Genomic DNA, 24,373 nt, shown 5'->3' on the forward strand with positions numbered 1-24,373 from the left:
AGGGAGTATGATAGGGGAGGCTCTGCCTACCCTGACTGCACATCCCTGGTTGCCTCGTCAGCATTGGTTCTAACCATCCTGGTCTGGGTATGTGTCATGCAGCAGTGATTATAGGGTGGCTACTCCTGTGTATCTCATTCACTTTGCAGTATAATATAAAACTTCTCAAATTTTACAGAAAACTAAAATAGGAGTTAATCTGGATAAATGGAAATTGCTCTTTTTTACGTTTTAATATGCATCCACTCTTATATTGAGGATTAAATACATACTGTATGTGGACACAATTCTATTTTTATAGTAAGAATGAAGTGTTATGTGCAATGCAGGGATTTTTGGCTAATTTTAGCCCACGCCGCACTAACCTTATTGGTGTATGCATCACTTTGCCGTCACTATTTAACTGTGCCACATTTCTGTTTAACAATGTATTCCCCATTGGCCCTAAGGCCCGTATGCAATTAGCCGAGAAATGTCAGAGACTTTTCACCTATTGTACTTTCCGCCGCATTCGCCTGTTTGGGAGGCTAATTCGTGGCATGCGCATCCCCGCAATTCGTCTATTCAATTACAGAACCGACAAATAGGCGAATGCATAACAGGCGGAAAGTACTGAACAGATTGGGGGAATCAGTCTGCACCCCAAAATAAGATGCTCTGACACTGGAAATCATTACAGATGTGTACTATTAGCACTAATAACACTACTTTGTGTCCTTAAGTTTTGTTAAAAGCTTTCTAGAAGCATATTTGTAAAAGTGGTGAAGAATTATATAAAACAGTATTTCTACTTCAGGGTCCATAGGGTATCCACAGGATACCTTGGGGTATAGGTGAGGACGTCAGTCTTCAGACACCACAGAGTTAAAGTTTTCAGCCTCCCAGGATGCATCTGGGTCCCTCTCCTATACCCCGCCCCCGGGCCAAGGCATCTCAGTTTCGTCGGTGCCTGGCCGGAGTCGGAGGCACTGTGCAGAGGGGGGCTATGAAGAGCCCTTGAAGTTTCTTTTAAAAGCAGCGCTGGCTGCACATCTGGGAGTACAGCATGGACAGTCAGTACTGATGTCCATGCCGTCTCCCCTACACCCCGCCGGTACCAGAACGCCGGTACTGATCCGGGGATGCTGGTAGACATCTGGGGTCACGGCTAGCGGTGTCCCCAGATGTTTTGGACCATGGCCGGATCCAAGGGGATGCAGGTAAGCAGCGGGGTCCCGCGGTGGGTCCCCGCTGGTCACATGGTCCTGAGTCCCCAGGAAGGGGCTCCCTGGGGACTGGCTGCAGCGTGGAGCCAGGCGACCAACCTGCGCTTCCACTACCCCCTGGGACAGCGGGCCGCTGCTGAGCGGCATGCGCTGCGGCGTCCCAGGGGTTAAATGCATGCCAGGGGAGCGCGCTTTCCCTGTCTCACAGCCGGCGCCTCCCCTGCTGCACACAGCCTCTCTGCTCTGCCTGATTGGCCACAGTGTGTCAGCTGTCCTCCCTAGGCCGGCCTCCTTCATCTTCTGCTCCTCGGTGGCCATCTTTAAAGCATGGTGAACACTGCTGGAAGCCTGTGAGCGGTGGCATTGCGGTCTGGGTCCCCCAGCATACCTCTCCTCTGTTTGTCACAGGTCAGTGTATGCAGCGCTGAGTCCTACCAGCCTGAGGGTCTGAGTAGTTGAGAATCAGCGCTAATAGTGCAGGGATTTGTTTCTTCTGCATTGTATGTGACTAATCTGCTAGCCTGCTGTCTGTACTTTCACTTTCTACTGTCAGCTTTATTACTGTCCCTGATCTTGCTCTGCTCAAAGCCCTTGCGGTGCGCGGTGTGCAGGGTGTTATTCACACTATACCAATACGTAAAGGTGTGAGTGTCACATACTTACCATCATGTCTGAGACTGATTTTCCTCTCCAGCTCATGTGTACTAAATGTAAGGTACCAATAGCGGATGGGGAGGGTAACGCGGAGGGGTTATGCCCCCAGTGCCTGGCACTGTCACGGCCGAATATGGTCCCGGTACAGGAACCTCCCTGGGCTTGTTTCGCTAAGGCGCTTACAACCTTGTGGGCCAGCTAGCTCCGCCACCTGCGTTTACCCAGACGGGTTTGTCCCAGCAGTCAGTGGTGTCGTCACCTATGCGGGAGTTCCCGAGACAATTGATGGTACCCCACAGTCTCCCTGTCCCTTCCCAGGTTTCTCCGGAGCCTGCGTGGGTTAATACTCTTAACTACATCGGTTCAGCATTTATCCGATGTTTTACAGGGGGAGTCTGTGTTGCGGCCTCATAACGGCCGGTGGCGTCTTTATCTGCTCCTTATGGGGATGACGATGAGACGTCAGATCATGGGGAGATTCTGGATCTATCTGACCAAGAACCTCTCCGTACCAAAGAGCCGGACGCTAAGTCCAAGGTGTATATCCCTGGTCTTATTCGAGCGGTCCGCTCGGCTTTAGTTATTGAGGATATTGATCCTTTGGTGGCCACATTCATATATGCCTTTTTAAGGATATTAAGGGTGAGGCTACGGTGTTCCCTCTCTGATCAATTAGTGGATCATTTAGAGGAGGCGTGGAAAAATCCAGGTAAACGGTTTCAGCCCCAGAGACGCTTAGCCGTGGCTTATCCGTTTGCGGTCAATTATTTTTCTAAGCGGGAATCCCATATGCAAGTGGATTCACATGTCACACGCCTAGTCAAAAGTGCCACGTTGCCTATGCCTTCGATGTCATCCTTGTAGGATGTCACTGACCGCAAGGTGGAGATCTGCCTCAAATCCGTTTATTCCCTTGCAGGGAAGCATCCAGACCGGCTCTGGCCATGTGTTGGGTAGCCAGAGCTATGGAGCGCTGGGCGGATAATTTGGAGGCGTCTTTGGACTCTGACTGTTCGGCTGAACAGACCGAGTTGGTGGGCAATCTCCGAGACTCGGCCACTTACATTAATGAAGCGGCCTTAGATATTTGTATGCTCACCTCTAGGATCTCCTCTGCAGCCGTGGCTGCTCGTCGCACCTTATGGTTGCGTTCTTGGAAAGCGGACGCGGATTCCAAAAAGGGATTAGAAGGTCTGGACAGGTACTATTTGGTCCAGATCTGGACAAAATTGTAGTTACGTTGGCAGCAGCAAAATCTGCATGTCTTCTGTCTGCTACGATTCCTTCTAGTGCTGGTGGGTCGTCCTTTTGGCCTCACAGGGCCCAAGGTAGGCCTAAAGTACAGTCCTTTCCACGGCAGGCTGGGGCCAAGAAATTGTCCAAGCCCAAGAAACAGGTCTGGAGTACCAGAAGTCCGGCTCCTAGGTCAGATAACAAACCTGCGGCCTGACGGTCCAGGCCTCCTTTTGGGGGACCCCAAAGTGGGGGGCGCCTGCTTCAGTTCGCCCGGTGCTGGTCGCAGTGCATGTTCCAATTTCCCAGAGGGGCCTGGGTTTCTATTCCATTCTATTTTTGGTTCAGAAACCCAATGGGTCTTACCGTTCAATACTAAACCTAAAGGCCCTCAGCAAGTCCTTGAGGGTGCCTCTGTTTCGGATGGAGACCCTGCGGTCCATTATTCTGGCACTGGAACCTGGGGACTACATGGTGTCATTGGACATCCAGGACGCTTACCTGCATGTCCCTATTCTTTTGCGCCATCAGCAGTTCCTCAGATTGGCAATCTGCAACGAACATTTCCAGTTCCGGGCACTGCCTTTTGGCCTGGTGACTGCTCCACGGATATTCACCAAGGTCATGGCGGCTCTCCTGCGGACGCAGGGAGTCCGACTGTTGCCTTATCTGGACGACCTCCTGTTGATAGCGGGGTCTCCAGAGCTTCTTTTACACCATCTGGATCTGACGATTGCAGTACTGCAACGTCACGGCTGGTTGACAAACTGGCAGAGGTCCACTCTCACCCCGTCTCAGAGGATCCTGCACCTCCGGGGCCTTATTGGCCTCCAGGCAGCAGTGGATCTTTGTGACGGAGGAAAAGATCCTTGCTTTGTAGTTGAGGGTGCGCAGTTGTCTGCAGTGTCGTCGAGTATCGATACACTTGGCAAAGAGGTTATTGGGCTCAATGGTGTCGGTATTCGACATGGTGGAGTACGCCCAATTTCACTCCAAACCTCTGCTGCTATTGATCCGGTCCAGATGGAATGGATTGCCTCAGTGTCTCAAGTCCCAGACAATGGGGCTCACTCCAGATGTTCGCCTGTCTCTAACCTGGTGTTTGCAGATGACCCACCTCAACAAGGGTCGCCCGTTCTGGGTGGCGAACTGGGTCCTGTTAACAACGGACGCCAGTCTCCGGGGCTGGGGAGCTGTCACGGGTCCACACTTGTTTCAGGGCAGGTGGACTCGGGCGGTAGCGGAGCTTCCAATAAACATTTTGGAGCTCCATGCGGTGTCAAGAGCTCTCCAGCGGGCACAGCCGGTTCTCCAGGGTCACCCTGTGCAGGTCCCGTCGGACAACGCCACCACGGTGGCCTATTTAAACCAGCAAGGAGGAACCGGGAGAGTGGTCTTTATACCAGGACGTCTTTCGGAGTCTGGTGGACAAGTGGGGTCTTCCAGAGATAGACCTCATGGCGTCCCGGCACAACAACAAGTTGCTGGTGTACGGGTCTCGAACATGAGACGAAAAGGCGTCTCTGGTGTATGCCCTGTCCGTCTAGTAGACGTTCCAGTTTGCCTACCTTTTCCCTCCGTTTTCCCTTCTTCCGCGGGTATTACGGAAATTCAAATCAAGAAGGAGGTACGCTACTGTTGATAGCTTCCGAGTGGCCCAGACGGCACTGGTTCTCCGACCTCCAGAGTCTGTCAGTAGACGTTCCTCTGAGGTTAACATTACGACCGAATCTGCTGTCATAGGGTCCTTGTCTTCACCCGGACCTGACTCGGTGTGGCTGTTGAAACGGTCATGCTAAGGTCCAGAGGGTTTTTCTAGCTCCGTGGTGCAAACCATACTAAGAGCTCGTAAACCTTCCTCGGCAAGAATCTACCATCGTGTGTGGCATACTTTCTTCTGGTGGTGTAGACCTAGAGGGTATTCCCTTAGGGAGTTCCGCCTGTCTAGGGTGTCGGCTTTCCTACAGGCTGGACTGGATCATGGGCTTCGCCTGGCTTCTCTGAAAGTGCAGGTGTCTGCCCTGTCAGTCTGGTTTCATCGTAGGATTGCTGCGCTCTCTGATGTGCACACCTTTATGCGAGGTGTTCTTCGCATTCAGCCACCTTTTTGTTCACCGGTGGCGCCTTGGAATTGGGCTGTGGTCCTGAGAGTTCTCTAGGGACCGCCGTTTGAACCACTGGACTCAGTGGACTTTAAATGGCTTACAGCTGAAACCATATTCCTTCTGGCCATTGCCTCGGCCAGACGGATTTCGGATTTAGGGGTTCTCTCTTGTAGACCCCCTTTTCTGATTTTTCATAGGAATAGGGCGGTGCTTCGCACTCGTCCGGGATTCCTTCCCAAAGTGGTATCCAGTTTTCACATCAATGAAGAAATTGTTGTGCCGACTTTCAATTCACCTGGACTTTCAGTGGGTGACGCCACTTGGGATGTTGTGCGGGCATTGAGAATTTATGTTGACCGCAGTTCTTCTTTTAGGAAGCCGGACGCCTTGTTTGTCCTCCTATGGCTTCCGTAAAAAGGGTTGGCCTGCTTCAAAGTAGACTTTGGCAGGCTGGATTCGTATGGCAATTTCAGAAGCTTATCTTCATGAAGGTCTTCCAGTTCCCTCTTTGGTGAGGGCTCATTCCACTAGGTCTGTGGGTCCTTCGTTTGCAGCTAGACGTGGTGCCTCTGCAGTTCAGATCTGCAAGGCTGCTACCTAGTCTTCTGTCAATACCTTTGTGAGGTATTACGCTTTTGACATCTTTGCCTCTCAGGATGCTTCCTTCGGGCGGCGGATTCTCCTCTCAGCACAGGAGCGTCCCCACCCTTAAAGGATACTGCTTTGGGACATCCCCAAGGTATCCTGTGGATACTCTATGGACCCTGCAGTAGAAAATATGAGATATGGTAAGAACTTACCCTTGTTATCTCTATTTCTACGAAGTCCATAGGGTTCCACAGGACTCCCGCCCTGTCGCACCTGTACTGCAGATGGGCTTTATTCTGGTTACCGGTTTTTCCGTCTCCCTATGGTGAGAATGTGATTCTTGTGAGTGTCCAGATTTTTTTTTTCTTCTCTCTCTTTCTTCTCCTCCGGCCTATGGCTTGTGACGTAACTGAGATGCCTTGGCCCGGGGGCGGGGTATAGGAGAGGGACCCAGATGCATCCTGGGAGGCTGAAAATTTTAACTCTGTGGTGCCTGAAGACTGACGTCATCACCTATACCCCAAGGTATCCTGTGGAACCCTATGGACTTCGTAGAAATAGAGATAACAAGGGTAAGTTCTTACCATATCTCATATTTTTTTGGTGAAAATAAATAGTCCAGTCAAATTAGACTTTATTTGATCCCATAACTAATTACGCAACTTTATTTAATCTATAGGGAATATACTGCCCACAAAATTTAATTTTGTGATAACTCTCAGGCATATGATGTTTGTTAGTAGCAGTTGTGTGCAGGAAAGGGAAGTGTTTTAAATACTACTTGAGCAAGTTTTTCAATTTGTTAATTCCATTGTGTGTACCATGGAGTTGATGTATCAAGCAATGAAAATAGTGGAGCAGTGGAGAAGTTGTCCAATAAGTTTTGAGATGGCATTTACTGTATCAAGTACATTCTATAAAATGATAGGTGGAAGCTGATTGGTTGCTACAGGCAACTTCATACTGGTCCAAGCAGGGACGGAGCTTGAAAGAGAAAATTCCCCCCCCCCCCCCCCCCCAAAACACACTTCTCAGGGCATTTTTCACCAGAAATACCCTCAGAGTGTGATTGCCACCTGCTACCCCTCAGCATCTCAGTTTACAGAACAGAGCAGGAGCCTGGCGATCAACTGACTGGGTCACAGAACTCACCGGATCATCAATCACTGGTCCCTGGGTGCAGGTAAGTGTTATTTTTCTAGGTATTTTTTGCACTGTAATCAGCCTGTGGTCTATAGGTCTATTTAGGCTGATCACGGGCACCGGCTCTGCTCTGCCTGTTAGAGCAGAGCAGGAATTGGTGAAATGGGTGGTGTGGTGGTGTTATTATCATAAGGCTTTCCACGTTATTTATTCACAATTCAATTTTAGTAAATCTGAGCAGATCGCATTTCCCATTACAATTATGGGAAATGCGATCTGCTTACTAAAAAAAAATGCAATAATTAGGGCTCGGAGGAGAATTGTGCAAATTCTCTTACAATTGTCCTTTAGTACATTTGGGTGATACTAAAATAATGTAAAAACAGTGTGAAAACACCCATTTTCACAATATTTTAGTAAATATGTCCATTAGTCCCCAGAACAGGAATAGAATACACAATAGGAAACTCCAAGGGGAGAAGATTAGTGCTTTTAATAATTTTGTGGTATATTATGTAATAAATTGTCTTTTTATGCAAAGCCAGCTCATAATTGTATTTATTTGTATGTATGTTCCTCAGCTTGATTTTCTTTCCATTTTCTGATATTTATTATTTGAGGATTAGACCTTTTCTTCATTTAACCCCTTCAATGTTAAGCCCTAGAGGGGCTGATATGGGTGGTAACTCAGAATTCCCCTCTCCCTTAATATTTGAAGGTGCCAGTAGGGGTGGGTCTTGATGATGTAATCATTCTGGGACGCCATGCTGTCCTTAAGCCCTGCCCCTCCAGTTACTACACTACAGAAATTTTCAAAAGCCAGAAATTAGGGGATAGAGAGTTTGAAAGAGCAGAGTTGCACTTTTACTTTAGGGGCATGTGCTCCAGAGTGCTGTTTGCACAGCATTCTGGGGCGTGATTCCAACAGTGATGTTTGTGGTGACTCACAGACCTCCGCATCACTCCAGGTGGGTCCGGGGAGTCAGAGGAGATCCGTTCTGTACTTGCACATAACAGATCTCCTCTGCAGAAGCCAGGGGACAGGATGTCTGGCGTGTTCACGTGACCTTTCCAGATGAAGCACTTCTGGCTCTGGTCGCATCACGTGCGTGCTTATATCCACTAGTTACATATACGAATTATGTGAGAGAATCAATAACCATACAACTATCTGATCTAAGGGCCTCAGGTACATTTTCTTTTTTGTAGAATGAAGTTAAACAATTTGCATCCGATTAATCAGTATTGTTCTTAATTTCGTATTTTCAAATTGTGTATGACCCGAGTTATCGTTAGTATTTCCTTATTACAGTGACATGGTTATTACTTTTAGGTACAGTTTTAAGGTTTACATGAGTTAATTAACTTACATTTTTCCAGCTGGTGTTACAATTTCATGAAGTTTAGGGATACAAGGCCAGAGTTGGTCTGGGATTAAATCTGATATTATTCTTAGGGCCGTATTCAATTGCCGGCGAAAAGTTCTCGCCGGTGACGTCATTTCGCCAGGCGAGAACTGTTCCCCGTATTCAATTCCAAAGACTTTTCGCTGGTGCTAAAAGTCTGCGCCTTGTAACCAGTGAGAGAGATTCGCCTCTGAAAGGAGGCAGAAAAAAATTGCAGAATTGGGGGTTTTGGGTGCAAAGTTGCGGGAACACCCCTGCAGCCTTGGGACAGTCCTCCAAAGGTAAACTGCGTCAAACAAAGTTTAAGAAATACTATAGAATACCCCAAACAAGTACTTTCGTTTTGGGGGCAAAAAGCACCAAAATTGGGGGACAAACTTAAAAACTAGCGGATTTGACCCCAGGGGGTCCCCCAGGTATGCCCATGCTTTTTTTTTTGGATTGCAGGTGCATGCTGAAGGTGCGTTTTTAAAAACCCACTTTCGCGATTTTTAACCATGCTTGCACCCATTTTCATGTACCCCAAATTTGCTGGGACTACTTATTTTTGAAAAATAAAAACTGCTAAATGCTATTCTTCACCACTTGTGCAAAGATGCAAAATAGCACCAATTGAGAGCATTTAAGCACCCCAAATACCTTCAGCAGGGCTATTCGGGGATATCCATAGTGATCCCCCATGTCAGTGCATCTTTTGGGGGGTGCCCAAATCTGACAGGACTTTTCCCGATTTCAGCTTCGCCGGGACAAACCGGGTCCTTTTACAATTGAATAGGTCGAATTGCGGTGACGAGCGCGATACTTTTTCGGAGCCCAAACTAGTGATGACTGCAAAAAGTCCGGGACTTTTCGCTGGCCATTGAATACTGCCCTTAATTTATTATGTTTAATAAAGTTACAAGTATCCCCAGAGTTACAGTGTGCTATTACTGTATTAACCCTCCCAGCATCTATCTGAACTTTGAGGGACAGATTCAGAGTTAGGACCAAATAAAAAGGAGCAATTTGCTCCTGGAACAAATCATGATGCAATGCATTTATTGCTTTTGCATACATTGTAAATACTGGCTGATTGTGCACATAACAAACAAATACCGGGCAGCATGGACATAGCTATAGTGGGTACAGAGAGTGCCATTGCTATTTGGGTCCAACGGCTTAGGGGGGCCTGGACAGGTTATATACTATTGCTGCATACCAATTTACTGGATTTGCTCAGCATTTGGTTCCTGCCTGTTGCCCAGCCTGAATGGGGTGACATTCCATTTTTAGTGAGTGGTGTGTGTGTAGTCTGTTATAATGGTAAGGGGGGCATTGTAATGTGGTATAATCTGAACTGGTGGGCACTCTAATGTGGCATAATCTGCCTGCTTATTGTAATGCTGTATAATATGAACTTGAGGTCACTCTATTGTTAAATAATATGAACTGGGGCACTGTAATGTGGGACAATATTAAATGAAGGCACTATAGCATAGCATAAAATTAAATGAGGGCACTTTAATGTGGCATATTATGAACTGGGGACACTGTCATAATGTGAATTGGGGATACTGTATGGCATAATGTGTAGTGGCAGCCCTACAAGTGATATAATGTGAACTAGGGTACTACTACGGTTCATAAAATAAACTAGGGCACTACTTATGGGGAATAACTAATAGTTCACTATTATGGTTAAGAAAATTGACTCGGGCACTATTATGGGGTATAAAATTAACTGCTGCAGAGAGATGTCACTGTAAAAGCATTGGGACATGGGTTCCTTCAAAATGTTGCTATGGGACCCACAAACTTCTGCCTATGCCCCTGCAGGGCAGCTTTGTTTTTAGACCGACATTTTATATTTACTAAAGTGAGAGTTTTTAGAAGTGGAGATGTTGCCCATAGCAACCAATCAGAGTCTAGCTATTATTTTCTAGAAGGTGCTAGTTAAATGTTAAGTAGAATCTGATTGGTTGCTATGGGCAACAACTCCACTTCTAAAAACTCTCACTTTAGTAAATGTACCCCTTAGTATTAGGCTAGGACACAGCTCTTCCCAACTCTAAATATCTCTGCACATTTTGCATCTGCCCCAACTACAGTGCAGCATGATTTCCAAAGTGTAAAGTGCTCCTTTTTGATTTGCTCCCAACTTAGAATCAGCCCCACTAATGAGTAACAGTTGAAGTTGTTGTAGAACCTGTGATAGCTAAGACCTGTGTGTGTGTGTGTGTGTGTGTGTGTGTGTGTGTGTGTGTGTGTGTGTGTGTGTGTGTGTGTGTGTGTGTGTGTGTGTGTGTGTGTGTTCTTTTTTAATAATTTTTTAATCTTGACATTCTTCTTAGGAGAGAAATAAAGGTCTGACATTCTCTATGTTGAAGATGCCAGCCCGGAACGAGTCATGTACCACAGGCGCATCTCTCACCTATCTGACCTGCATCATGCAGATATTTCTGGATTGGCTAGAAATGGACAATATGGAAGATTACCTGAACTACCTAGACTACCTGCTGTGGGTCTTCACACCACTAATAATAGTATTCATACTGCCCTTCATCATTGTCATTTTTCTCTACTTGTCCATCCTCTTCCTCCATGTGTACAAGCGCAAAAACGAACTGAAAGAAGCATATTCAAACAGTATATGGGATGGCGCTCGGAAAACGTTGGCAACACTTTGGGATGGGCATGCTACAATATGGCATGGTAAAAATGATCTGTTGTCAGCAGTGATTTCGCCAATAGCATACGATGAAAGGGAATTTTATTGTAATATAGTGTGTGGGCCAAGTGAAATTAAACAGCTATGTGAATTTCAGCCGTGCCAAATAATGAAGTGGTCTGCCACATGAGAATAACCGCCATGAACAGTATAGAGGGTTAAATTGACATTAGCTTCACTCTGTTGGCTGTAACCACACTGCTGTCTATTAGTGTGTATATATGTATAGTACAGCACTTCTCAAATCCAGGCCTCAGGACACACTAACAGTGCATGTTTTCCATATCTCCTTGATGGAGCACAGGTGTATTCATTACAAGACACATTTTAGAAGATCCACAGGTGGTACTAATTATTTAATTTGTGATTCTGTAAGGAGACCTGGAAAACATGCACTGTTAGTGTGTCCTCAAAGCTGGATTTGAGAAGCGCTGGTTTAATACTTGTTTTTGTACCTTGGCATAAATATTGACTTATTGATTGTGGGGTCTAGTTACTAAGCAGTGTTAGGAGACAGAGTGAAAAGTGATAAGGTGCCAGCCAATCAGCTCCCAACTGTCATCTCACAGGCTGTGTTTGAAAAATGACAGTTGGGAGCTGATTGGCTGGCACCTTATCACAGACTTATCACTTTTCACTCTGTCTCCTAACACTGCTTAGTAACTAGACCCCTGTAACTGCAAAACCAGACCACAGCTGCCTCTGAAAAAAGGTAAAGGCTGTCATTTTTCTAGTGTTCTAGTGCATTTCCATCTATACCACAACTTCTTTCTCTATGAAAGGATGATTTTATAATCAAACTTATGTATGGAATTGAATGAATAAAACCTGCACATGTATCACAAATGTTATCTGATACAGATCATATCTGAAACATGTCATGCACTGTTAAGGCGGGTATCCACCACTAGTTATACAAATGAGAGCACGATTACAACATTGCAATCGTGCTCTCGTTTGTATATCTAGTGATGTGCCTGCACTGAACGTTCACTCGTTCAGTCCAGGCACATCCATCATCCCCGCACATGCTGAACCTGACGGCATCGATGTTTGGGATGCAAACATGCGTGTGTGTGTAGGTGTGTGTTTTTTTTAGTTTCTATGTGCGCACAACAGCAAGGACAGCTTTCATCAAATGCTGAAGTGTGCATCTTTATTATTTTTGTTTTTTACTTCTGCTTTCCCACTACTTCACTGCCCATCTTTTATTAATAGAATGTGAACTTGGTTGTGGTGACAAACCTGTAATGTAAGTCAGAAGGTCTTTCCCCTTATTCAGTGTGGAATACAAGCTCTTCCATACACAGGAGGTTTGACTTATACCCCTTTTACACCAGAGCAAAAACCTGGGTTATTGCTGGGTCTACCCGGGTCGCAGCTCAGTGTAAAAGGGTCCCTGAAAAATAACCTGGATCAAGTGACCCGGCAATCCAACCCAGGTAGCTACCAGTGTAGGACCCAGGATGGACCTGGGTAATGGTGCAGTGTAAACGGTGCAACCGGGTTATCCAACCTGGGTCATGCCTAAAATGAGCTGATTGGTGGCTGTGGAGCAGTCACCTCCCACTTGTATGACCTCACAAGTTTAGCAGGGCAGATCCAGGTTCATTGTGAACGGGACGGGCCTGAGATTAACTCAGATCGATGGTGCTGTGTAAATGGTGTCTGTCCTGGGTTGGAACCATGTCTGAAAACCCAGGTCGGACCCAGGTTTTTGGTGGAAAAGAGGTATAACAGTGCTCCAAGAAGTAAATCTGCGCTGAAGTTAAACAATAAAAGCACATATCGGATTGCTTTCTATGGTTCTAATGCAGATCTGTAATGCACCTTTTAGTGATGTTAGTTAGTTAATAACACATAGGAGGGGATTTCTACGCAGCAGTTTGCTGTGTTTTTTTTTTTTTTTCAAACCAACGCACATAGAACATCTGCACAAATAGAAACTGCAGAATGTATCACACTGTGCTTTTGCAGGGCATCACGTGTGATGTGTGCTGGATTCACATACACCAAACCTCATGGTAAAACCGTCTGTTGTGCACACACTTCCTCCTACAGTCCATAACCGGCCACAGTGCTATACAACCTGGGGTAGTCTCCACCGAAAGAGGGAGACAACAAGCATGTGGTCCCCCTCACCAGGTGCCAGTATAATGGTAAGGGGTCACTAATTGCACTACCTATTCTACCAAAATAGAGTAAACAGTACATTTCAATTAAAGCTACATTGAAAATTCAACAAAACCCCTCACTCATCACTTTATTACTAAAAACCAACTAAAAAGTGACTTCTTGTCCGATTGTAATCTAAAGGGAAGTCCTTTCCTTTACCACTCTGGCAGCTTGTGATTGGCTGAGCGGCTAATGACACTCCGTGTCAGTCGTTCCGTGGGGAGGGCTCCTACTGAGATGTAGGTTGTGGTGTGTTTTATAGTTTTGTACAGCACATTTTTAGTAAAGTTAACCAAGAGCCCCATTTTTTACTTTACTATTAAACATTGATTTAGGAGTGTTTTTATGAATGTACATTTTTCTTATATCGTATATAACTTCTGTAATGCCTTTACTGTGTTTTTATTAAACAGGTTATGAAATTTATGGCTTGGCTAAAATCCCAGAAGATGGACCTGCCCTAATTGTGTACTATCATGGAGCTCTTCCTGTAGACTATTATTATTTTGTAGCAAAAGTAATTCTCCTGAGAGGCAGAACCTTTCACACAGTGGGGGACCACTTTCTATTTAAAGTACCAGGTAAATAATCCTGCTGCAGCATATGAAAACAATCCACTGGGAATCTGTTGATTAGATATAGCTAGTCAAACCTATCATTTATACAGTTTAACTGCCAAATGACATGTCTACTTTGTATCTATTTTACTAAAAGTACTTTAAAAGCAATTTTTTTTCCCTTAATGCATGCTAAACACAGGAAAACCTGACATTTAGCCTACATGAGCGCTCATAGTACATACTGATGGAGGCTTCAGGTACAATCTTACAAACTAGCCCTTTTGTAATGTGTTTTTTCACTCCCCCAACTACTTTAATGTACTCACTATACAGCTCCTCCTACTTGTCACATGACTCCTTCTCTATGTGCTCCATAGAGTAATATATATCAGTCAGTGAAGGCAATACACTCCTAGATCTAAGCATCACTTCATAAAGGGGACATGTTTCTATTATACTGTATCATTTCTATTTATCTACAAGTTAGTTATCCTTTGTACTGTCTAGTCCTTTATGTATATCGATATTTTTACTCTTTGACCTTTTTGTGTGTTTTCACAGGAAACCTATTAATAATAATAATATTTTTGTTTGTTATATATATATATATATATAACAAACTGTGTGTGTTCACTTATTTATAAATCTGCAAAATATTACATAGCACTGTACAATAAAGGAAAATGTAACACAAGCATCACCAGCCGTAAACATAAGTATATATAACTTGAAACACAAACACAAAGGGAAGTGTGTATTGTATATAACGCGATACCTACAAATTGTCTAAAGCCAGCTTATAAACACAAAGGGAAGTGTGTATGGTATATAACAGGATACCTACGAACTGTCTAGTCACTATGTAGACGTGAGAAAACTGGCATCGGCACAGCATTTTAACCATGCGGGCATTATAATTGTAATAATTTTTCGCCTTAGGAGCATGTTTACCGAAATCATGCCAACACAGTTAAAATGCTTTAAGTAGCATTACAACCATATTGGGATCCCGGCGCTGGCTTTCTCCTATCTACTTAGTCACTGTCGACATTGAGACTGTAGACTTGCTAATTGCATCCCGGTATAGCAGTATGACAACATGTTCTCCTCGCCAGAATCTCATTATGGTTCTATCAGATGCAGACTTCTTTTAGCGGTTATTTGTATCTTAACTGTTTTCTATATACACTCTCTCTTGCACGGTGGCGCGCAATGATTGATGGTCTTCAAGATTGTTTTGATCAGCCATAGAAACTGTTTGGAATTTAAATTGCAGCCTGGGATCTCCTTTAACAGCACAACTAAGTCTCCTTTTTAGATATGTAGGAGATATAAATTAATATTGGTGTCTTGCTAGCATATTTTATTCCATATTCAGTATATAAATATCCTATACAGTATTATAGATATCCTATACAATGTAAATGACATCAGTGCATCATTAATTTCAGGCTTTAAACCGTTGCTCGAAGTATTTAGTGTAATCCATGGACCAAAGGAGGAGTGTGTGAAAGCTTTGAAGAACGGCCACCTGTTGGCAATCTCCCCGGGAGGAGTACGGGAAGCCCTCTTTAGCGATGAAACTTATATTATCATGTGGGGAAATCGGACAGGTTTTGCGCAGGTGGCCATTGATGCAAAAGTGGTAAGTCTGATTTGTAAACCTGATAAATAAGATCACATGATGCAAATAACCACAGCATCAATTTTGTTAAACAATCTGATTCATTTAACTTAAGTAAGAACTAAAGAAAATATTTAATAGAAGTACTCTATCATCTGGCACTGATACCCACCATCACACTGCAAGACAGGATATCCCTATTTACGCAGCTTCCTGGGCTAGACTGGTTATTTACTGCTTGTTTTCATGGTCGCCACTAAAAGACTGAATGAAAGCACAAAACATGTTAGACTTTCAACGTTAATATAACATGGGATTTGTAAAGTTTTTTCATGTCATATTGTGTTCCTGTGTTCACTATGTTCAGCCTGTTACTTACACAAAATGCAAAGCTCATTATCTTATTAAAACTCCCTTTTGTATCCCTGTTTATTCTCCTCTCAGCCCATCATCCCAATGTTCACACAAAACATCCGGGAAGGATTCCGATCGCTTGGATGCTTACGTAAGATATATGTTTGTAGAATATTGCTTACTAGTTCCATGAACATTGCTGTTTTGTAGCTCCAGCTGAATCACTGTAAATCTGTATACAGTATGACCATAGTAACTGAGGATGTTTGCAATGTAACTTAAACCAGTGGTGTCTTTACTCTCACAAAATTGCTAGTGTAAATCCTATGCATACATTTATTAATAGTTTAGGATGAAATATTTCTATATACACAGAAAACAAAAAGGCAGGAGTCATCAGCCCTTATCTGTATATATCTAGCAAAATTGACAGCATTTTGATCAAAACATATAAGCTTGCAGCCTGGGTCCTGAAATGCAGTTCAAAATCAAATGCACTTAGTCATGTATGATAACATGCAACTGTGGGCGGATTGTAAACCACACAAAAACAAGTCTACATACAGATGTGTCCATACACTGCTTTGCTGCAGTCGTGCTAAAAAGCCCCTCTCAGCGCGCCAGGTCCCGTGAGACTCTGCTAGCACTGGGGGTCCTTTTTTGCATCTAGGACGCAGCTGCAGACTCTCTTGATTAATTTGTATACAACACCTGTATTGCTGTGTGCGATTGAATCTCGGAATCTGTATACGAAGTGCTACAGTGTAACAGCCGCAGCTTTGTTCATTCCAAGTTATGTTGTGCTTCATATACTGATCTCAGGTGCACGGTGTCACATATTAATCAGCACAGTCTGCTGGTGCGTCCTAGTCTCATCGCATTGCTCCTTATATGCATTTTTGGCAAAAAAAAGACGCCCAGCGGTAGCAAAGTGGCACAGGACTTGACGGCTCACACATGCCAGGCAAGTTGCACTGCGTGGCGTATTGAGGCTAGATGTATGGGAACACATCTGTAGGTGTAGTAGACCACTTTCATTTGTCAGATACATACAGATTTGCAATAGTAAGGACAAGCAATGATCACAATCTGGGTTTAACAAAATGGGTTTAACAAAATGCAAGTGTGTGTGTATAGATAATTAATAAATATATATAATGTAATTCTATTGACTCACGTTACATTTTATGGTCATTTTTAGAAGTTTAACATTTTTAATGCACCACACCCAAAAATGAGGCTGAAATTCAACATTTTAAAAATATGACAATAATATATAGGTAGTCATAATTAATGCTTAGAAGCAGAAAAAAAATTGACATTCTTAGTATTTAAATTTTATTGTTTGTGTGACTTATCTTAAGGCACACATTAACTTGCAGACATCGAAAGGACTGCACGATTCCTACATTGTAATCGTGCAGTCGTCTGTCAGTCTGTGCTGTATCTACACTGAACGATCAGTCGTTCAGTGTAGGCTCATCAATCATCCCCTACCATGCTCAACCTGACGTTATCGTCAGGTTGTACAGCATTTTCGTGTGATGATTGATGTCGGAAATAACCAGCGGGAGCGCGCATCGCTGGTCGTTTTCGGCAGAAAAGTGCACGATTTGTGAACAATTACAGAGTGATTGCACGATTCCGATTATGGCTCGTATTCAATTTGAGGTGAAAAGCCATTTTCGCGTGATTTTGCCGGAAACTTTTCGCCGATGACGTCATTTTAGCCTGTTTTGATTTTACTACGTATTCAATTTGGAAGACTTTTCGCCTAGGCGGAAAGTCAATGGAATGTAATAGGCGGAAAAGTTTTGCCTATGAATAGCAGGCGGAAAAAAGTGCAGAATTGGGGTTTTGGGGTGCAACGTTGTGGGAACCCCCATGCAGCCTTCAGACAGTCCCCCAAAGGTAAACTGTGTAAAAAAAAAAAAAAAAAAGACTTAAGAACACCCAAAAAAATCTCTTTGAATTTGGGGGCAAAAAAAAAAAAAATGTTGGGGGACAAAGTTAAAAACTAGCAAAGTTGACTCTGGGGGGGGGTCCCCAAGTATGCCCCGGGTGTTTTTCTTTTGCATTGCAGGGACTTGCGGCAGGTGGCTTTTTCACGGTTTTTTAAACTTAACTTTAGCAACTTTTAAATATGCTGGCCCCCATTTTCAAGTACCCCAAATTTGCTGGAATAAGCTAGTTTCTGCAAAAAAAACTCCTGAATACTATTCTTCACCACTTATACAAAAATGCTATATAGCAGCTATTGAGCCCGTTTAAAAACGCCAAATACCTTCAGCAAGCCAAAATGGAGGGTAACCATGGCTAACTCACATGTCAGAGCATCTTTTGGGGGGTGTCAGGCTGATTTCCCCAAATCTGATAGTACTTTCTGCTTGTTTAAGTTTCGCTGGGTCCCTTTTTCGCCTACTTTCATATTGAATACGGGGATAAGCGGGCATGGGCGCAATACTTTTCCGCCTGCAAAACACGCGATGTAGGCAAAAAGTCCGGTAGGCGAAAAAGTATCGCGGCTCAGCTCAAATTGAATACGGGCCTATGTCGTAATCATGCAAAAGCTCAATATTATCGCTAAGTGGATGTGTGCCTTTACAGAATTGGCATAGGAACTGAGGGCACATATATTTAAACCTGCTCTCCTAATTATTTTTACAATATGATTGTACACTTATAAGACCCTAAACTTCTGATTGACACACAAACAAAAAACTGAAGGTTAACCAAACTATACTTAAAATCAATTTTGACATGTGACTCACGTTACATACAAATGTCTGTACCCAGTCAAAGGGTTTTGATACAAGTTACTGAAACCTGTAGAATCCACGTGAATGAATCAGTGTAGGCCTGTTTATTTTCCTGATTAACTGTGAAGATGTATAAAACATTTCATCTGGTGCTGATGCCCATTTCCAGTTGCTGCCAGCTTGCTCCATTGTGCTCACTTGGTATTCACCATCTCTGATGTCCTTGATCTCACCTGGGTAACTCTTTTCCATCATATTCAACATAGAACCAGTCACCGATTTTAACTACATCAGCAGAAATCACTGTGACAGTTACATTAAGTTCATCAGTAGAAAGAAATGAAGTTGAAAATGTCTTGGCGTCTGCTGTGATACAATTTATTTTTCATGTGTTGTGTCCTATATTTTATGGAATGACATATACACATACAGTCAGGTGCATAAATATTGGGACATTGACAGAATTTTCATATTTTGGCCTCTATTCACCACCACAATGGCTTTGAAATGAAACAAACAAGATGTGCTTTAACTGCAGACTTTCAGATTTAATTTGAGGGTAATTACATCCAAATCAGGTGAAGGGTGTAGGAATTACAACGGTTTCTATATGTGCCTCCCACTTTTTTAAAGGTCCAAAAGTAATGGGACAAACTAAACAATCCTAAATCTAACTTTCACTTTTTAATACTTTGTTGCAAATCCTTTGCAGGCAATTACAGTCTGGAACGCATAGACATCACCAGATGCTGGGTTTCATCCCTGGTGATGCTCTGCCAGGCCTCTACTGCAAATGTCTTCAGTTCCTGCTTGTTCTTGGGGCATTTTCCCTTCAGTTTTGTCTTCATCAAGTGAAATGCATGCTCAATCAGATTCAGGTCAGGGGATTGATTTGGCCATTGCATAACATTCCACTTTTTAGCCTTAAAAAAACTCTTTGGTTGCTTTTGCAGTATGCTTCGGGTCATTGTCCATCTGCACTGTGAAGCGCCGTCCAATGAGTTCTGAAGCATTTGACTGAATATGAGCATATAATATTGCCCGAAACACTTCAGAATTCATTCTGCTGCTTTTGTCAGCAGTCACATCATCAATAAATACAAGGGAACCAGTTTCATTGGCAGCCATACATGCCCACGCCATGACACTACCACCACCATGCTTCACTGATGAGGTGGTATGTTTTGGATCATGAGCAGTTCCTTTCCTTCTCCATACTCTTCTCTTCCCATCACTCTGGTACAAGTTGATCTTTGTCTCATCTGTCCATAGGATGTTGTTCCAGAACTGTAATGGCTTTTTTAGATGTTGTTTGGCAAACTCTAATCTGGTCTTCCTGTTTTTGAGGCTCACCAATGGTTTACATCTTGTGGTGAACCCTCCATATTCACTCTTGTGTCGTCTTCTCTTGATTGTTGACTTTGACACATATACACCTACCTCTTGGAGAGTGTTCTTGATTTGGCCAACTGTTGTGAAGGGGTTTTTCTTCACCAGGGAAATAATTCTTCTGTCATCCACCACAGTTGTTTTTCCGTGGTCTTCCGGGTCTTTTGGTGTTGCTGAGCTCTCCGGTGCGTTCTTTCTTATTAAGAATGTTCCAAACAGTTTGATTTGGCCACACCTAATGTTTTTGCCATCTCTCTGATGAGTTTGTTTTGATTTTTCAGCCTAATGATGGCTTGCTTCACTGACAGCTCTTTGGATCTCATATTGAGAGCCGACAGCAACTGATTCCAAATGCAAATGTCACACCTAGAATCAAATCCAGACCTTTTACCTGCTTAATTGATAATGAAATAATGAGGGAATAGCCCACACCTGTCCATGAAATAGCTTTTGAGTTGATAGTCCCATTACTTTTGGCCCCTTAAAAAGTGTGAGGCACATACAGAAACCGTTGTAATTCCTACACCGTTCACCTGATTTGGATGTAATTTAATTGTTTATTTCATTTCAAAGCCATTGTGGTGGTGAATAGAGGCCAAAATATGAAAATTCTGTCAATGTCCCAATATTTATGCACCTGACTGTGTGTATATATATCTCTTTTTAATATTGTTCTTCGGTGCTGTACATTTAGCATACCCTTTGCTGGATTACTGTAATTACATGACATCTGCCATCTGAGGACATTACCGCTTTGCAATTCTAATATAATAATTGACTGTAGATATTGCCAATACAAAATTTTTTATTTTATGATCATAGAATGAATTATACAGCTTACTGTAAGCAATGACACTTTTCCACAAAATGCCAAATCTCCCATAGATCTGTTTTACTATTTATTGTAAAAATCGCACTTTTCTCTGCCTAAAGGAATTTTTCGGTGGATGTATGAGAAATTTAAAATTCCGCTAGTTCCTGTGTATGGAGGTTTTCCAGTAAAATTTCGGACATATCTTGGTGATCCTATCCAGTATGATCCAAATGTCACAGCCAGCGAACTAGCTGAGAAGGTGAGTTCTGTTTTCTATGGCATTGTTAAGTGAGCTATTTATAGAAGACATTTCACAGATTGTTTTTTAAAAGCTGCACCTGTGCAAATGCAAGAGAACAGGATATTTGCATTTTACATTGTATGTCTGAGCAAAGAGGAACTTGCCAAGTTCTTCACTATATTCAATTAAAAAATCACGTAAATTAATTAGGGGCTGCAAAACCTTTATGTGCTTACATGTACACAAAGCAAAGCAGGTGCTGACATTTTACTTATACCTGCCGACTTTCAGCTCCCACCTTCCGGGAGCATGGGCGTGATCGCGTCACCGTGGCCCGACCCCGTTAATATTGGTATTGTGAAGCAGGGGGCAGGGCCATGATGACGCGATTCAACGCAAATCGCGTCATTGCCCCCTCCTGCTGCTGTGGTTTCTACTGTTACTGCGGGGGGGGGTTAGCGGCGGCCAGGAGAGGTGCCCGATTTTCGGGAGGCTCCTGGCTGAATCGGCAGGGTAGGCAAGTATGATTTTACTGGGTAAACCAATATTCACCTCACCTGTCCACTAGGGGGGGGTATCCAGTTAATCCCGATAACGATGATAAGCTTTCTCAGAAGAAAACTTTTCAGACCATTTGCCCTGATTTGAGGCTCATTGCATTTTTGCGCACTTCCGTTTATTATGCTATCATATTGCAAAACCGGAGATAACCAATTTGCACGATAAATCTTGCATGGATGACAGGCGATAAGTACAGGTGAAAATGAGGAAATCAGCCTGTACCCCCCAAAAAGGTAAACTAAGATAGGATAATGGTATAGTAATGTGTGTTATACCCCTTTTACACCAGAGCAAAAACCTGGGTTTTTGCTGGGTCTACCCGGGTCGCAGCTCAGTGTAAAAGGGTCCCTGAAAAATAACCTGGGTCAAGTGACCCTGCAATCCAACCCAGGTAGCTACCAGGGTTGGACCCAGGTAATGGTGCAGTGTAAACAGTGCAACCCGGGTTATCTGACCTGGATCATGCCTAAAATGAGCGGATTGGTGGTTGTGGAGCATTCACCTCCCACTTTTTATGACCTCACAGGTTTAGCAGGGCAGACCTGAGTTCAGTGTGAACAGGGCTGACCTGGGAGTAACCCAGATCAAAGGTGCAGTGTAAATGGGTCTGACCAGGGTTGGAACCATGTCCAAAAACCCAGGTCGGACCTGGGTTTTTGGTGGAAAAGAGGTATTAGTGACCATAATTCATCGGTTTGGGGTCCTTAAATTGTATCAAATGGCTGTTATATGCATTCTTCTCGAACAGTGAAAAAATGATAGAATGCTATATATTTGGACAAAATAAATGCTGTAGTCAAAGTAGGGGTACATTAAAGTGTAGTCATAGGGCATTTTTAAAAATAATACACTTGTAACTTGCACCTGCAATGTTCAAAACATTGTCCCATCCATACAGCACCCCCATATATCCGTCCCACTACTTTAAACTTATTTTCCAACACTTTTTCACCCCAAAAATTGCATGTCCTTATTGGCCAAATTAAGATAATTAAAAAATATTTTTGCCTAATTAGTCATTAAGCAAAAAATTGTAATCTGATAGGGAAAAAAGTTATCTCACAAAAATTAAACCTGGTGACCGTGGGTTTACGGGAGAAAACGCATTATCGCATCTAATTGAATACCCCCGTGGAATGAGGCTTGGCATAGTGGTTAGCATTGCTACCTCACAGCACTGAGGTCTTGTATTCGATGCCTACCAAGCCTCTATCTGTGTGGAGTTTGTATGTCCTCCCTGTATTTGTGTGGGTTTCCTCCCACAATTTAAAAACATACTGGAAGGTTAATTGGATTCTGACAAAAAATTTACGTGTGTATGTATGATGTGAATCGCCAAATATTTAATGTAAAAGTTCTATATAATATATATACGCTATATAAATAACTGTTAATAATAAATTTCCATAGCTGTAATTTGGATTCCGACATACAGGGCACATTAGATTGCAAATACTCTTAAGAGCTAACAAAATAAAATAATATATTTTTGTATGGATATAGAGAAAATACAGTAGGGCTTTGCTCATAATTCAGGTTCTGGACCCCTGCCGAAAAAGGACAATTGATGTTTTTCAATGTGAATGCAGGTAACATGGTTACACTACTAAAAGGAAAACAGTATACATATTGTTTACCTTAAATACTATGGGCCAAATGTAATAGGGTGAGAGTTTAGAAAGTGTGAGAGTTTAGCAGTAAACGCTCACATTGGTCGAGATTTATCTTCAAAATGGGAAAGCATCTGGATGAGATTTTAAATCGTGAGAGTTTTCTAAGTCTAAAAAAACATGCAAGTTCACTCTGTTACTTTGTTTTTGGACTCTATTACATTGGCAAAGTTTAAAAAGTGTCAGAAACTCTCACTTTTCTAAACTCTCACCCTATTACATTTGGCCCTATATATTTATTGTAAGACACCATTGTAATTCTGTACAGTACAGTACTAACTGCAAATGGTACCGTCCTCTGATGTCCTTCCACAGGATGAAAAAACATGTGCAGTGTAATTGAGAAGTGACGAATTAGGGGACCGCTGAAAAGTGGACTGATACATTTTATTCCATATCTGTATATTTATAGATCTATGAATGGGAATATTTTTATCAATATTTGATCAAGAAATCTTGGCAAATTGTTGATTCTATAATAATGGTACAAATCCAGTACTTACAAAGTCAACCAGATGAAAACAATTCCTTTAATATTTAATACTATTAATGAATAATTTAAGCATGTTGAAAGGGAAAATGTGGAAATCAATTATTAGATGCTAAATGTAATTGCTCTATTAATCAAGTGATATTACTCTGCATTGGGGCTGGAAATAAAATTATTTTTAATTAAACATTTATAATCTTTAGAACAATAATATTAGAATTTCATCACAATCATTTTAAAATTTTAAAGGGAAACCAATAGGGCTGAATGTAATCAGACTATGTGGTATATGTAATAGCCCGCAGACTGCAGGCATCACAGAGTCCTGTGTGAGACTGTCCAATGTGTTAAAGTAGAACTAGGTTGATTTTGCCTTTGAAATGACAGCTGCTTTAAAACATCAGGGAATCTGGCTTAACGTTTGATTGGAATCGGTATGTAATGCAGGCTGTTGGGATGACTCCTGTCAAAATACCAATGCATCCCGATGGTTTGTATCCCGACGGGTTGGGTAAGTATACTCACCCTTCCCCCTTCTAGCCCTCACTTATGGTAGCTGAACCCTCCCCATCAGTGCCTAACCCTACCCTTCCCCCCAGTGGTGCCTAACCCTCCCCCCTAGGGGTGCCTAACCCTAGCCTCCACCCTGCCTAACCCTAACCCCACTACGCTGCCTAGACCTAACACTCCCACGA

At 43.0% G+C, this 24,373-nt stretch overlaps 1 protein-coding gene across 3 annotated transcripts in view; it reads left to right on the forward strand.

Annotated features, from left to right (window-relative positions):
- TMEM68 (transmembrane protein 68) overlaps nucleotides 1-24,373 on the forward strand; it is a 29,896-nt gene that overhangs the window by 1,192 nt on the left and 4,331 nt on the right. For all 3 annotated transcript variants that reach the window (XM_088469744.1, XM_088469747.1, XM_088469746.1), the window contains exons 3-7: nucleotides 10,665-11,025; nucleotides 13,630-13,797; nucleotides 15,228-15,421; nucleotides 15,845-15,905; nucleotides 20,836-20,975. In XM_088469744.1, coding sequence (XP_088325870.1) covers nucleotides 10,692-11,025; nucleotides 13,630-13,797; nucleotides 15,228-15,421; nucleotides 15,845-15,905; nucleotides 20,836-20,975 — 897 coding nt within the window. In that variant the 5' untranslated portion in view covers nucleotides 10,665-10,691. The remainder of the gene's footprint in view (nucleotides 1-10,664; nucleotides 11,026-13,629; nucleotides 13,798-15,227; nucleotides 15,422-15,844; nucleotides 15,906-20,835; nucleotides 20,976-24,373) is intronic.

This window comes from Taudactylus pleione, unplaced genomic scaffold, assembly GCF_031769625.1.
Source record: "Taudactylus pleione unplaced genomic scaffold, aTauple2 ptg000093l, whole genome shotgun sequence".
NCBI lineage: Eukaryota > Metazoa > Chordata > Amphibia > Anura > Myobatrachidae > Taudactylus > Taudactylus pleione.